General features: G+C 42.9%; 1 protein-coding gene across 1 annotated transcript; it reads right to left on the bottom strand.

The window, feature by feature from the left end:
- Positions 1 to 4976: 4976 nt before the first annotated feature.
- LOC144992585 (zona pellucida sperm-binding protein 3-like) lies at positions 4977 to 8407 on the bottom strand. The gene is made up of 9 exons (XM_078949437.1): positions 8148 to 8407; positions 7303 to 7610; positions 6731 to 6849; positions 6554 to 6657; positions 6298 to 6475; positions 5714 to 5831; positions 5532 to 5614; positions 5278 to 5363; positions 4977 to 5087 (listed from the first exon to the last, which is right to left on the bottom strand). Exons 1-9 carry the CDS (start codon positions 8299 to 8301, stop codon positions 5014 to 5016), a joined length of 1224 nt encoding a protein of 407 aa, XP_078805563.1. The 5' UTR covers positions 8302 to 8407; the 3' UTR covers positions 4977 to 5013.
- Between the last annotated feature and the right edge of the window lie 6859 nt (positions 8408 to 15266).

Genomic DNA, 15266 nt, shown 5'->3' with positions numbered 1-15266 from the left:
CAACTTGCAGCGCCTTTCTGGTTAACAGCGGACTGCCAGAACACAGAGGTGGCCGGAGTCTGGATGGGCATACCGCCCAGTCCCACTGCTGCCTACCCAGGCGTTGAGGGCCTGCACGGTGATGAACAAGGTGTGGGCCCGCGTCTACAAACGGATGAATGGAGCACTCCAGGTCCGGCTTGGCGAGAGCCAGAGACTTGTTATTGGCGTTTCCGGTCTGTTGGGGTGCCATCGGGGAGAAGCCGGTGGGGGGGTGTAGTCTACTGAGGGGCCTTTGCCGTTGCTGGATCCGACCAGAGCGACGCACCCAAGAGCAGATCAAAAGGGTCGCCATCATGGAGCAGCTGCCGAATGTGCTTTCATCCGACGTACGGAGGTTGGTGGAGGAGCACGAGCCAGAGTGTGGCCTCGCTGATGCCCGTCTTTCCCTGAAGTTTCTCAATGTCAGATGAAGGGCTTCTGCGGAGGTGTCTGGTGTGGATTGACATGGTGAGACCACCGTGGCGGATTGCCGCACATCCTCAATCTCGCAGATCCCCCTCCTGCGAGATTGATGATGTGGTGCAATCCAGACCGGCAATCTTAAAACTTTGGATTTGGTGCATAGAGGTCCTTTTCATACTGATAAATTCAATTCAATTCAATACAATTTTATTTGTATAGCCCAAAATCACAACAACAGTCGTCTCGATGGGCTTCGAAGTAAAACATGAACTCAAAAGGATCACGAATACAAAGAGTTCAATAGGAAAATACTAAAATGAACTAACAAACTGACTAAGCTATACTGGCATCCCTGCCCTTAGACCCCCCTTCACGGTAAGGAAAAACTCCCAAAAAAAACGGATTCCGGAAAAAACGAAGAAACCTCAGGGGTGCCCACATGAAGGAGGGATCCTCCCCCAGGACGGACAGGCGATTTACCAGAACTCTTAGAGAAGAACTAACTTATCTAAATCTACAACTACATATATAAAAGTCCAGCAGACGAGCTTCATCCAGCCGTGGATGTGGGGACAGTCAAAGGCGCGAGTCGAGCCTGAGACAGGAACCACAGCCAGGTGTAGGAGCAGGAGCAGACTGCCCCTCATTGAGCTGTTGTGTTCTTTATTTTGGATTGTTTTATCGTTATTTGATTTTCTATTAAGTTGCTGTTTTTAATAAGTTGGAGTTTTGGGAATGTCATTTTTTGAGTGCCTAATGTTACATTAAAAATATACACTGACCAAAAATATAAAGGCAACACTTTTGTTATTGCTCCCATTTTTTATGGTATGAACTCAAAGATGTGAAACATTTTCCACATACACAAAATAACCAGTTCTCTGAAATATTGTTCACAAATCTGTCTAAATCTGTGATAGTGAGCACTTCTCCTTTGCCAAGACAATCCATCCCACCTCACAGGTGTGCCATGTCAAGATGATGATTAGACAGCATGATTATTGCACAGGTGGGCCTTAGACTGGCCACAAGAAAAGGCCACTCTGAAATCTTCAGTTGTATCACACAGCACAATGCCACAGATGTCGCAAGTTTTGAGGGAGCATGCAATTGGAAGGTTCCACTCCGTGCTTAGCTTCAGTGTAGGAAAAAGCAGGGGTGGTTAAAAACTGAAACTCTGCCACTGAACACTGGAAAACGTCCCAAGACAAAAAATGTGCACACATGATTGGCCCAGATCCCCCAACTGCATGGGACAGTTGCAAAAGTGATCACGTCAATTAGCCTGCGGTTAGCCATATCCACTAATAACCCATGTTCACACAAAAAATCTGCACCAACAATGGGAAGAGAAACAGAGGCAACAAATTCCCAACTAAACTTACGTCCCTGAGAATAAACAGATTTCTGTTCGGTCCAAAAATTCCTAATAACAGATCTGTTGCCCACACATAGCAGCGGTCCACTGGTGGACGTCTCCGAGCCGATGGGGGAACTAAACTCTTCTGGGAGCCACAGAGTCCACCAAGGCAGAGTGTAACAAAAGGAGCGAGAGTCTAAAAAAATGCAGTTCTCCATATTTGCAAGCACCCACAACTCCCACCGAGTGCCGGCCGACTAGTTTCCCAAACTCGAAAATGCACATGGCGGGACGGAAATGGCCGACTGCAGACACCGACACCAGTATGTCCTCATGCTGCACAATGAAATCTCCCGTTGCTGAGAATTGAGAGTGAGCCAATACTGCATCCGAGCAGCGAGAGTCCAAGTCCACAACCAAAGTGTCTCCCAGGCCAGTCAGGACCTGGCGACATCTGTGTGCACGCCGCACAGATGAAAAAGGGCCCTAACATGCTGGAACCAGGAGGTGGGATCATTGACAAAATCTGAGGCAATGATGAAGAGACTTCTTGCCTTCTGAACGTTAAGGTTTATTCTCTCATGCGCCAACTAAACATCGCTGCTAGTAAAGTAAAACAGAGCAGAGACAAGAACCACAGAACAGTTTCAACGGCAGTTAGCTTCTGTAGAATAGAGGCCTGAAGAAGTCTAAACAAATTATTGTTGATGAAAGTTTTAATATGGCTTACAATTTGTGTTTGGATTTTGGATTTGGATTCACTCAACTTTGAAGGAAGCTGTAAACAAAAACAAACATTTCAATGAAAAAAAATTATTGAACATGATGAAGGCATAAATGCTCCCTTATATTGTAGAGCAAAGATCAAGAAAAAGCTTACTGTGCTCTGAAGGAGCATTGGACTCTTACCTGAATTTAGAGGGGCTGAAAAGTATCCCAGTCTGTTATTCCAACTTTATGGGGGATTTGGCAGACAGAAAATGTTTCAGTAAGCTTTAAAGACCCTCAGTTTCACCTCAACGTCATGAACTGAGAAAAACAAAAAATAAAAATTAGCCAAAAAAGCTTCTATGCTTTTATCAAACTACCTAATCACATCTCTGGAGGTTCAATTAGTTTAAAAGTGGCTGCACATTAAGCAACTGGCTGGTCCAGCATGGTTTAGAAGTTTGTCTACAAAACTGCTTTTGGGGGGAGGAGACGACTCATCTTAGTTCAGAATGGAAGTTTTGTTTTTGCCCAAACTTTAGGTTCCAAAAGTTGCCCACAGATCAATTAGCTCTGTTGGTGGGAAAAAATATTGTATTAACTTCAACCCTAACCCAACTTCAGGCATTGCCTTTTTTTGTTTCAAGTATTTCATTACTTCATGGTTCTTGCAGTACTTTGGTCAACTGATTTTAAAGGTTCTAGCTAAAGTGTGGTTGATTGAAGTTCTGTAAATCCTGAAGAATACCCCCTCCCCCTCAAAAAAGTTGAATGACTTTATACAACGTCAAATTTTTTATAAAGTTTAATTGCCACAAAAAAAAGGTTTAAGAACTGGTTTTGTTCAATTCTCAATTTTTCTGAATGTTTTGAGTGTGTATGCACAATGATTGTGTAAAAAAATAGTTACTGATGCATGTATGAAAAGTAAATCTGTTTTGAAATGAAAACTGTTTCAAGTCCCTAATGGACTTTTGGGTCTAAGGGCTTGTTGCACTTTCAATGGATATAGTATTTGATTAATTGTCTCTTAAGGTTGAATGGACTATACCACTTCTAAGTCTAAAACTCATTTCTACCACCAAAGAAAATGCCCCCCCCCCCCCCCCCCCACTCGCTTCATTCGAAGAAAAAGCCATGCTTTATAAATTACTGGTTTAGCCTCTGTGCCTTAGTGACTGGAGTAAACAGAACATTTGTCTATTCTTTAATTGAAACCTAAATTGTTACGTCAAATTCACATTGCATCCTAGTACAAAGAGTCTCCTGCAATTTAATGTAGCACCAAACCCGCGAACTTCCCACCCACCCTCCTCTCCACAGAGCCGCTGAAAGTGCTGCAGCGTGTGCTCCTGTGACAAAGCAACGCCACTAAACAAGCACAACTGTTTTACAGCCCAGAAACTAGTCGTTTGCACAGAGCTGAAAATTATTGCAATGTTGAAGACATGGTACTGCTGCCCACTGTGGAGTCCTGGTCAGACTTTCCCCTCCATGCGGGAACACTTTCATAATTACATTACTTCAAAACTGAAAACTCAGCCAAAGCCAAATTTTAAGTTACTTCAATTATGTTTATACAAAAAAAAAACTTCTGCAAAGTGTCTTTTCCTTTAGGTGAAATAATTTACATTTTGTAGTGATGATCTGTAAAATGTGAATTACTCAAGTGGAAGAGATGTTAGGGTGTTGCTAATTTTTTTCATTTCCATTACAGGTTTTTAAAAACATTGGGAAACATTTGCTAAGTTTTATGCAAAGTTTTTGGGGTTTTTGTTAAGTAAATGTTTATACCATGCAGTGATTATATAATCATTAAATTCAACTTGTACACTTTAATGACCTCTATTGGGAAGAAAAAAAGGAAATGTCTGGCAGAACTATGCCATCATGGAAGTCACATTCATTAAAGTATTGCACCCAAGTTATTTGCAGGCAGCTGAGGAAAAGTCTAATCACAGTCCATCTGTATATTCTTTTTACTTTAATTTTATTACGCATAACATACGTTATGTCATAAGTATTACGTTTTGTATTTTAGCACATTTTGAACACCCTTCATTCTTTTGCACATTGCTGTTCGCTTTTTTGCACTGAAATGCTGTAGCAATTGAATTTCCCCAACGTGAGATCAATAAAGAATCTCTAATTGCTGCAGTTTAACAAATTTGTAGCTGGAGTCTGAGTAATTACTTTTAAGATGCAGTAACCAAGTTTTCTACTTTTTGGGCGATGCGACTAGCAAATATTTTAATGAAAGCAAGAAATAAGTACATAAAGTATTTTTCTGCTACAGATTCTGTTCTTCCACTTAAAAATCTGAGTTTTGTCTGAAACAGAAAGTAGACATCCAGAAAATTTTATTTGACTAAGAATTTTTACAGTGAATACATCAAAAAAAGGAGAAAAAACATTAAAGCTGCTTTTCTTCATGCCAGAAGAGAAAATAAACCAAGTCTCAAAGTACATTCATCGTACAAGTTTTATTGTTTAGACAATTTTTAAAGGTTCTTCCTCTGATAAGTCTCTTTTACCACAATTGGTCCAACGAGTGCATTATGTCTTAACTGAGTACCTAGGGGGAAAAATAAAAAAAAGTCGATGCTAAATATTATTTCATAGGAAAATACATACAACTAGCTGATAATGAACAGTTCTAGGCTATGAAAATGCACACTCCTCAAATATTAACATGTCATTTGAAGCCAACAGCAGTTTGTGCTAAATAATTCTCCACTGATAAGTGTCAGCTTTGAGGAACCTACCCGGTTTGCTAATTATCCCATCTGCCTGCCCACAATCTGTGTCGCAGCAGGAACAGGCACGGTGGTTGCCGCTAGCTTCCCTCCACCTGTCAAAGTTAGCATAAGCTTAGTGCATTCATATCACTTATAATCTTGCATGGATTGTATTTACATACATGTTGGTGGCAACCTAGAGTGCTCAGAAAGGCGCCATATAAATTATTCAAAACAGTTCCCCTTAAATCCCTTCGAAGTTTAACAAATGTTGGTCTCACCCATTGGAGAATGAACAGGCCTTGTCTGTGGCGCTAATGGGAGCAGTAGCAGCAACAGCCCTAAGGCTACAGGTAATGTAAAGCTGAGGAAATTATTCATTTCCAGGAGGGGAGAAAAGAAAAAAAAAAAAAAAAGTTCAGCAAACAAGTCTCAGATGACCAAAGAAGTCTTCACTACTCACCATGCCACCTTCATCCTGCTCAAACCTAAAAGCCTCCACCTCAAACTGCAGTTTGTCATCATGAGTCCGAGGCAGGAAGCGCGAGCTGGAGCTAGTCAGCTTGCTGTCAAAGAGACATCTGAACCAAAAGAAATGATATGCAGTCAACTTTGAGTAGATGTGCATATTCACTAATTGAGCGCAACTGTTCCAGCTTCTGCAGAAACAGAAAATATTCCAAATGCTTTAAGGCAGTTCAGTTCTTACGAGAGTTTTGTTGCTTGACAAACTTTGGAAGTGGTGTATGGTTCTCTGCCTCAGATTTATACAAAAATAACCAAGTGTTTTGACTGGACTCAAACTCTCCTTAAATGTAGAGTGGGTGCAGAACAGATCATGACAGTAAACCAAGATCAACTAGTCAGTTGGCAAGTTTTAAATGTGGTTTCAAGAATTTGCCTTCTAACTGGCAGTCAATTACAAAAAAGTTAGCAGAAATAGCCAGATGATACAAATTAAGATTATTTTGCTCTTCAAATGTAATTTGTCAAAACACACAGAATTGGGTAAAAATGCGTGATTTACATCTTTAAAAAATTACCGACCCACTGTTAAACAGGAAGCCGTAACGTGGAATGGCATCTGCATTTGGAACCACGGTTGCCACACAGCTGTCCACGTTCACTCTGAGGGGGGTGTGGTGCAACTGTTTGACTGATGCCTCAAACTTCATCATGTCACCAAGCAGAAATTCGGGAACTGGGCGAGGAAACTGCCAGTCATCTGCCAACACAATCAGAAACTGTAAATGATGCCAACTGTGTAGAAAGTCCTTCCTACAGGGTAGAAGGACAAACCCACCGGACATCAGCTGTAGGGACAGGGACAGACTATCCTCCGATTCTTTGCTGTCAATGTACGAAATCCATTCTGGCTTCAGTTGGCCACTGCTCACGGCATGTTTTCTGAAAGAAGACGCGTTGCTGAAAAACTTTAAAACCTGTGCTTAAATTAAAAAAAAAAATAAAATAAACTCACCTCTGGTAGTGACACTGGATGTTGATGGACAGCTCTCTCCCCCGAGTGATTGAACCGTCACCCAAAGGGCTGGGAGTGTAGATCAGCGTGAACATGTAGATGAATGTGTCCTCAAACATCTAAAAAATATAAAAAAGGTGCTGTTCCTTAAATCTTGATTGAAAATGGCAACTTCAGTACTGCACTACCAATTTAAAACACCAAGTCCTATAGGCAGATATTGATAGATCCACTAATGCAAATGAATTTAGCTTAAAGCTACAAAGACATCCAGGTCAGTAAAAACATGCATTTTCTAAACCATTGTTTCAAAGCATAAAATATACTGACAGGTTGAAAGGACTTCCTGCACTCGTTAGCGATGCGGCATGCCTCTCCTACATAACATACAACATAGTTAACTATAAGCAAAACCAGTTCCACGGCCAAGAAACAAACTATAGGGTTTCAAAAGACAAGGTCTAGTGCAACTGTACTGCATTTAGCCAAGCCACCCTCAGCTCTCACTCTTGCAAAGGACTTATCAGACAGCACAGATCTATTTAGTTCCCCCCCCCCCCAAGATAACTTACCTGCAGTCGACTGCCACAGCCATGCAGCTCTGACTCAAAGATCAGGACCTGAGCCTCAGAATCTTCCCCTGTGGCAGTGCATCCTCCCAGAGTCACATCTGAAGCCAGGACAGGTTTACCAATCCCCATCAAGTCTTTCTTGGCCTCCACCCGGACAGTGTTCTCCCCGCATAAGACGTTAACACTCTCAGCTGGTGTGGGAACCCTGATCTCATAGTTTGGGGGAAAGTGAGGCTCCTCCTCAGCTGGTGGGTTAGGGTACCTCCAGGTTAAAGGCTCACTGAAAGTCTGTTTCTCTTGATGGAAAGCTGGGAGAAAATTTTTATTGAAATTAGATCAGAAAAAAAAAATACCTCCACTTAAATTATGAAAGCAAACAGCTCGAGAGTTCTTAACATTTTACAACTTTCCTGTTTCTATTGATCAGTTTCTCTTTAACACCAGAGGCAATATTGAGCCTATTAAAGATCTGAAAGGCAACAGCTACAGTTAAAATAATTAAACATACTAGGTTCACCACAACAGTGTCCCATTTATTTAATTTTCACTAAACACTAACAGAAGTATAAGAATGATTAACAGCCAACACAAAGTTGAAGCTGCCAAATTAACCATAATATGCAAAGGTAGATCTAGAACTTGCAAGGCCACTTGTGGTCCATGCTACACATTTTCAAGAAAGGCCTTTTCTACTGGTTATTGAATTAATTTTTGAAAATGAACTCAGTCACTTCTAATTAAGCTGACAACACTTTGGAGAAATGAAATGCAATAAATAAGTGTCCTTGAATTCCATAAGAAATACAAGGTGTTGCATTAGCCTCAACATAAAGATTCACACATACCTTGTGGCTGTGAAGCATCCAACTGGGATCTTCTCTGAGGTTGCATCCTGCTGTGGACAGCTCCTGACAGCATGTTCTCATTACCCAGCTGAGCCGTAACTACAGCTTTAAAAACTGCCCAAAACAGGCCAAACAAGCCCACTGTAAACCACATTATGTTCAAAGTATGTAATTATGTCTGTAAGATCTGAAACAACCTGCCCTGTTCAAGATGTGGTTTTGTAGAGTTGAATGAACCCTGAGCCACCCACACCTGACGAGCCTGATGGAGTTCCACCTGTGCGTCATTGAGCTCTGTTCTCCAGAATCAGCAGACCTTCATTCAAACATGGAAAGTTCTGGATTCATTTTCTTCCCTAAGACACTCTAAACAAAAGTTTCAAGATGAGTTTGGCTAAATTTAATGTTTTTGAGTAAAATGATTTACTTATAAGCAGAGAAAGCACTTAAGAGCGCATTTTATTTAATCTGCAAATCATACAGTGATGCACGGTGGCGCAGTGGTTAGCGCTCTTGCCTCACAGCAAGAAGGCCCCCAGTTCAAGTCATGGCTGGAACTGAAACACAACATCAATGGGGACCTTTCTGTGTGGAGTTTGCATGTTCTCCCTGTGTAATTGTGGGTTCTCTCTGGGGTCTCCGGCTTCCTCCCACCATCCAAACATGCTTCATTGGTTAATCTACATTGAGAGTGAATGGGTGTGTGATTGTGGATGCTCTACCCTGTGACAGACTGGCAAACTGTCCAGGGTGTCCCCTGCCTTTGCCCACAAGTGGCCAGGATAGGCTCCAGCAGCCCAGTGACCCCCAAAAGGGACAAAACAGATGAGAAGATAAATGAATGCAACCACATGTGTCAAACTCAAGGCCCACGGGCCAAATGTGGCCCTCCTTGTCATTTTATGTGGCCCACGAGAGGATAGAAGTTTTTAATTTCTTAAAATAAAAAATAAAAATTGGCGTGTATTTATTCATGTATAGGGGGAATTTGACTTGAAATATGGGATTGGGTAACTATACATTAGGACTGTCCTGTATGTTTTCCATGTTGCCCTGCCTATGCTCACCTGGCAGCTCATCATCTGGCTCTGCAGAAGCCTGGCAATGACAGTCAAACTTTGACTGTCAAAGGCAGAGGGTTTGAGCAAGATTGAAAAAAATCCAAGACAGTGTTCCCCGGGGATCAGGGTTAGGAAACCCTCTAAACACAAAACGAAACAAATACCGTACATGAGAATCATCAGGTTAGCGGTCACGGTTTAAACTCAAAACTATTTTCAGCTTAAGTGATGCAATCATACTTTCTCAGATTGAAACAAACTTATGTTTATATACAAAGATCAAAAGGGAAAATGTGGGACAACAGGTTGGCGTTCTAGGGGGCTTTAGAACACATAGACTATAGGCCTGTTTGAGATGAACCAGCGCCTCGCCTGGCTGAAATAAAGGTGAATGCTGAGCTGCAGCGAGACTGAACGAGACTGAACGAGAACAGGAATTTGGAGTTGAATTTTAATATTCCTCTCCCTCTTAGTTTGATCTGTACTCAGATATCTTTTATATGCATTTGTAATGTATGTTGCATATTTTTTTTATCAATAGAATGAATGAATTGAATGAATGAATGAATAGGTATTTTAATTTTCATTGTCTCATCATTGCATTTTTCTTGTATATCCTTTTATTGATATTTTCAATTGTTTTTTTAACTGTTCTTTTAGCTTTTAAGGTCAAATAAAAAAGTTAACATCTGTTTCGGGGAAAACAGATGACAAAGAGCCGCTAACTCTGGCTTCATGTGCTATTTCCCTGAGAAATAAAAGTGAACTTCTAGGGTGAACAATAAAACACAGAGCCACAGATGATTTGTGATGCCTGTACTTATGACTTCCTTTTGATGCATAAATGCAAACGCCGGTCTGATGTTTAGCAATAAAACCAAAATGATTATCAGCGGAAAATATTAAAGAATAAAATGTTTTGAGTACAATAATTTCTAATGATAAAGTAATCTGAGGGATTCTGATTTTAATTATCATTTGTATAAAAAGAAACTTTGTTCACTTTTTTATTAGCAGTGCTTTAAGTGGGCCAGTACTCACCGGTACCCAGTAATACGAAGGATCTGATGTGGAATTTCAAAAATAAACCCATTAGAAATCTTTATTTATTTATTAAACTTGTCCTGTCCAACAGCTGGGCAGTGTCAGGTGGGGAGGCTGTGGTAGCGTGAAGGACCCAAAATGCAGATACGGGAGGCACACAGTTCCAGACCAAGTGGTTTATTAATTTAACAAAAGGCGCTGCAGAGCAGGGTAACAAAGCAAAAACTAAACTCACTGTGGTAAAACATGAACATGGCAGAAGGGAGTCAGGGAAGAGACGTTAGAGACATTACATTAGAGATATTAGAGACATTAAGACATTAATGGACCAGCACCAGAGGAAGGCAGAGACAAAACTTATATACAGACAGGGCAGACAAGACACAGGTGAACATGATCAGGACAGATTGGGACAAAGGAAGTAAAACTCAAAAACATGACAAAACAGGAAACCTTTCAAAATAAAACAGGAAACAGAACTCAATCATGACAGAAAAAGATATAAAGGAAAAACCAATACAAAAGAAACCCAAACCATGACAGGCAGACAGATGAGAGCTGAGGGCCTCTTGTGTTGGACATATTTTACTTTAACAACAGGGGTTCTGAATCTTCTGACAAACCAGAGGTATGTCTGAATAAACCCCTTTTGTAATCGAGGCCAAACTTTATTCATTTGAATCATATTTCAGAATCTTTGGTGTTGGACCGGATGGAAAAGGAAAGGAGAAGAGAGAGGGATGTTAGAGAGGGGGGGGGGGGGGGATAGGACGTGGTCATAGGAGGGGGGGGGGGGGGTAAGACCATAAAGCAGCATAAAGCAACAAGTTACTGGATGTTTATCATTCCGGTGAGGTTCAGAAGTAATACAAATCTCAAAGGGGCGGGGCCTGTCCACATACACACTCAAATGTTATAAACACCCCTGTTAGTTGCAAAAAATGTCCAAATGTCAACATGTACACAATACAGATAATGTTCACACACGCATGCATACTTATGCCTTCAAACCAACTAGTGTGAAATTATATTTCATTCAATCACGCAAACTATTAGTGGAAAGGCGAGCTGACACCTGTGCTCAGGTGAGTGTTTATGTTCTTCTAAAATGGATGGTAGAATGTGAAAAGAAGGAGGGAGAGTGCCCAGCCATCCCCACACCAAGACCCCCGCCACAGCAGCAGCGGCAGCCAGAATCCCCCAACGCCACACAGCAGCAGGCAGAGAACAACCACCCCCCGGGCGATCCCATCCGTCACCCAGGCCAGGGCCAGCCGGGCAGCCACGAGACCCCCAGAGAGCAGGGAGGCATGGGGGGACAGAGAGCGCAGCTCCAGCTCAACCCCGCCGCGCCGGAAGGGCCCAACGCAAGGCCCTGCCCGAGAGGGGTGCCCACAGCCCCAGACGAGCACCCCATCACCACCCAGGAGTTCCGGGCATCCCCCCGCCCCAAGCCCAGGTACGATCCAGTGATCCCTCGCTATAACACGGTTTACTTTTCACGGTTTCGCTACTTCACGGATTTGCATCGTGCATTGTGTTCTGCATTCTGATTGGCTAAAAAGTCACTCTGCTTCTTCTCTACCTGTCCGTCAATAACGTTGCAGTTCAATATGTACACGTACGTAAAACAGCTTGCCAACTTTATATTATGTACGTGCAAATTCTCTTGATGGTGGCATGTCGGTGTATAGGGGTCTTTTTTCAAAGAAGAAAAAAGAGCGACAACAACTGCCTCTCACTGTGTTCTTCTCCCGAACAAACACAGCTGCACCGCGGCCTTCAAAAGAAGAAAACACTGCAGAGCGGAGTCAGGATGCAGCGGCTCAGTCTGAATAGCAGTGAAATACACCTGAGTCACTATTTGTCCCACTGTATTTTGTATTTTTTTTTATTATCATTTTAAATTTTCTCCCGTTTAATTCAATGACACTCGGGTCGTGGTGGGCGGGGGTAATCTCCGCGATTTGAAGCCTTCTGTTCACATCGATGATTAAAATTATTTGACGGTACAGTACAGAAGTTATTTGTTGAAAAAACGTTTTAAATTACTTTAATTAGTGAAAGAAATGCTTGAGCTTGTAAAATGGTTTGTTCTTTCTTTTCAATGTATAATAGAGTATTTAATTGGATAATAATTGTAAAAAAAAAAAAAATAGAGGTTTTTACTTCACGGATTTTGCCTATCACGGGTTCTTTTTGGAACGTAACCCCCGTGAAAAACAAGGGTTTACTGTATGTATATATATATATATATATATATATATATATATATATATATATATATATGTGTATAAAACCGTCTGGGTAGCTCGGTGGGTAAGGTGCAGGACTGTCATGCGGGAAAGACGGGTACAATTCCCAGGGCTTAATGGAAATGGGGCAATTACTATAACAATGACGGGCAATTAACATCACCCAGAGAATGTGGAATGAATGGATGCTTCGAAACCCACAATCAAGGCTAACTGCCAGACAACTGGTAGCCCAGTGCTCTAACATCCACAAACGGCAACTCCTATCACAACTTGAGATTGAAGCAATACAATACAACTCCACGGGAGAGCCAGAAAAACAGGTCAGAGAGGAGGTTATACCACAATCCCACCCTGAGATTGGGTACACAGCCCCAACAACCACAATTCCGCTGAGTGAGGCAGCAACTGACCTGAAAGACAAGATCATGTCTACAATGAACACTAGGCAACCCCGACACCAGCTACAACAGTTAAGTGATGTACCACCTGAAAGTCTACTGGAAACTGTGAATGAAGCATTGAGGGCAATTCCTACCACAACCATCACAGAAACCAATGAACTGGTTTACACTTCAGCAGCAGTGATCCTTGAGATGCTTGGCTATAAGAGCAACCATGGAAGAAAACAGTACCCACCATGGAAGCAACGGTTAGAGGCTAAAATCAAGGCAACTCGGAAGGATGTGAGTAGGCTGACAGAGGCTCAAAGAGGTACAAGGAGAAAGCAAGTACCTAAGAGATACAGCCAGATGCCCATACCTGAAGCACTGGAAACTGCCAAACAAAGGCTCCTAGCCTTGAGCAGCCGCCTAAAGAGGTACACAAGAGACAATGAAGCCAGACGGATAAACAGGCTGTTCGCAACTCAACCTGCAAAAGTGTACGCTCAGTGGCAGGGTCAAAACAGCCGAGCAGACCCACCAAGGCTGGAAACTGAACAGTACTGGAAAAGTATATGGGAGAAAGAGACAGCACATAACAGCAATGCCCAGTGGCTGGTCTCTCTAAGAAAAGAACATAGCAACCTCCCTGAACAGAATCCAGTAACCATCACAGTGGCAGACATCTAAGAAAGAGTCTCAGGTATGAAGAACTGGAATGCACCGGGCCCTGACATGATACATGCCTACTGGCTAAAGAAGCTTACCACACTCCACGAGCGCCTGGCAGCACAAATGAACCAGCTGCTAAGAGATGGGACTCACCCCGAATGGCTAACGGAAGGGCGAACGATCCTGATCCAGAAGGATCCTGATCCCTCAAAGGGTGCAGTCCCATCCAACTACCGGCCAATAACCTGTCTGTCCACAACATGGAAGCTCATGTCTGGCATCATTGCAACCAAGATAAATAGGCACATGGATCAATTCATGAGCAACACACAGAAGGGCATTGGTAGAGACTCCAGAGGAGCCAAACACCAACTCCTGGTCGACAGAACAGTCGCTCAAGACTGCAAGTCACGACACACCAACCTGTGCACAGCCTGGATTGATTACAAGAAGGACTATGACTCAATGCCACACACATGGATCACTGAATGCTTGGAGCTGTACAACATAAACAGGACTCTAAGAGCCTTCATAGGAAACTCAATGAAGCTGTGGAAAACCACCCTTGAAGCCAATGGGAAGCCACTTGCACAAGTGTCCATCAAATGTGGGATATACCAAGGTGATGCTCTGTCCCCACTGCTGTTCTGCATAGGTCTGAACCCCCTCAGCCAAATAATCAACAAGACTGGCTATGGATACCGACTCAGAAATGGGGCCAACATCAGTCACCTCCTCTACATTGATGACATCAAGCTATATGCAAAGAGCGAGCGTGACATTGACTCCCTGATCCACACCACCAGGATCTACAGTACTGACATTGGGATGTCATTCGGGCTCGAGAAATGCAGCCGGATGGTGACAAAAAGAGGCAAGGTAGTCCACACAGGAGGGGTCTCACTCCCAGAAGGAACAATAGCAGACATTGAGGACAGCTACAAGTACCTTGGAATTCCACAGGCAAATGGCAACCTTGAGCAGGCAACAAGGAAAGCTGCAACAGCTAAATACCTACAACGAGTGAGGCAAGTCCTGAGAAGCCAGCTCAATGGCAAAAATAAGGCCCGGGCAATAAACAGCTACGCACTGCCAGTTATCAGATACCCTGCAGGAATAATAAGATGGCCAAAGGAAGAGATACAGACCACGGATGTTAAAACACGAAAGCTCCTCACCATGCATGGAGGGTTCCACCCCAAATCCAGCACCCTGAGACTGTATGCGAGCCGCAAGGAAGGAGGCCGAGGACTAGTGAGCGTAGAAGCCACTATCCAGGATGAAACATCCAAGATGCATGAGTACATCAAGCTCAAGGCCCCAACTGACAGTGTGCTCAGTGAATGCCTCAGGCAATGGAGAGCAGAGGATACAGTGCTGGAGGACAGATCCTCATGGGAGGACAAACCCCTGCATGGGATGTACCACCGGACCATAACTGAAGTGGCTGATATCAAGAAGTCCTACCAATGGCTAGAAAGGGCTGGCCTACAGGACAGCACTGAAGCGCTCATCCTGGCAGCTCAGGAACAAGCCCTGAGCACCAGAGCGATAGAGGCTCAGATCTACCACACCAGACAAGACCCAAGGTGTAGGCTGTGCAAAGAGGCGCCTGAAACAATCCAGCACATAACTGCAGGATGTAAGATGCTGGCAGGTTAAGCATACATGGAGCGCCACAATCAAGTGGCTGGAATAATATAC

The sequence above is a fragment of the Oryzias latipes genome, chromosome 6 (assembly GCF_053564925.1).
Source record: "Oryzias latipes strain Hd-rR chromosome 6, Olatipes_Hd-rR_3.1".
NCBI classification, from domain to species: Eukaryota; Metazoa; Chordata; class Actinopteri; order Beloniformes; family Adrianichthyidae; genus Oryzias; species Oryzias latipes.
This window is presented reverse-complemented; position numbering and strand designations above follow the sequence as displayed.

What these genes read in the sequence shown, in the direction of transcription:
- LOC144992585 (XM_078949437.1), bottom strand. Translation starts at nt 8,301, where the DNA reads ATGTGGTTTACAGTGGGCTTGTTTGGCCTGTTTTGGGCAGTTTTTAAA. An exon ending in GCTGTGGCAGTCGACTGCAG is followed by an intron (nt 6,850 to 7,302) that starts GTAAGTTATCTT and finishes TATATTTTTTAG; the next exon opens with ATGTTTGAGGACACATTCAT. An exon ending in AGCAGGATGAAGGTGGCATG is followed by an intron (nt 5,615 to 5,713) that starts GTGAGTAGTGAA and finishes TAATTTCCTCAG; the next exon opens with CTTTACATTACCTGTAGCCT.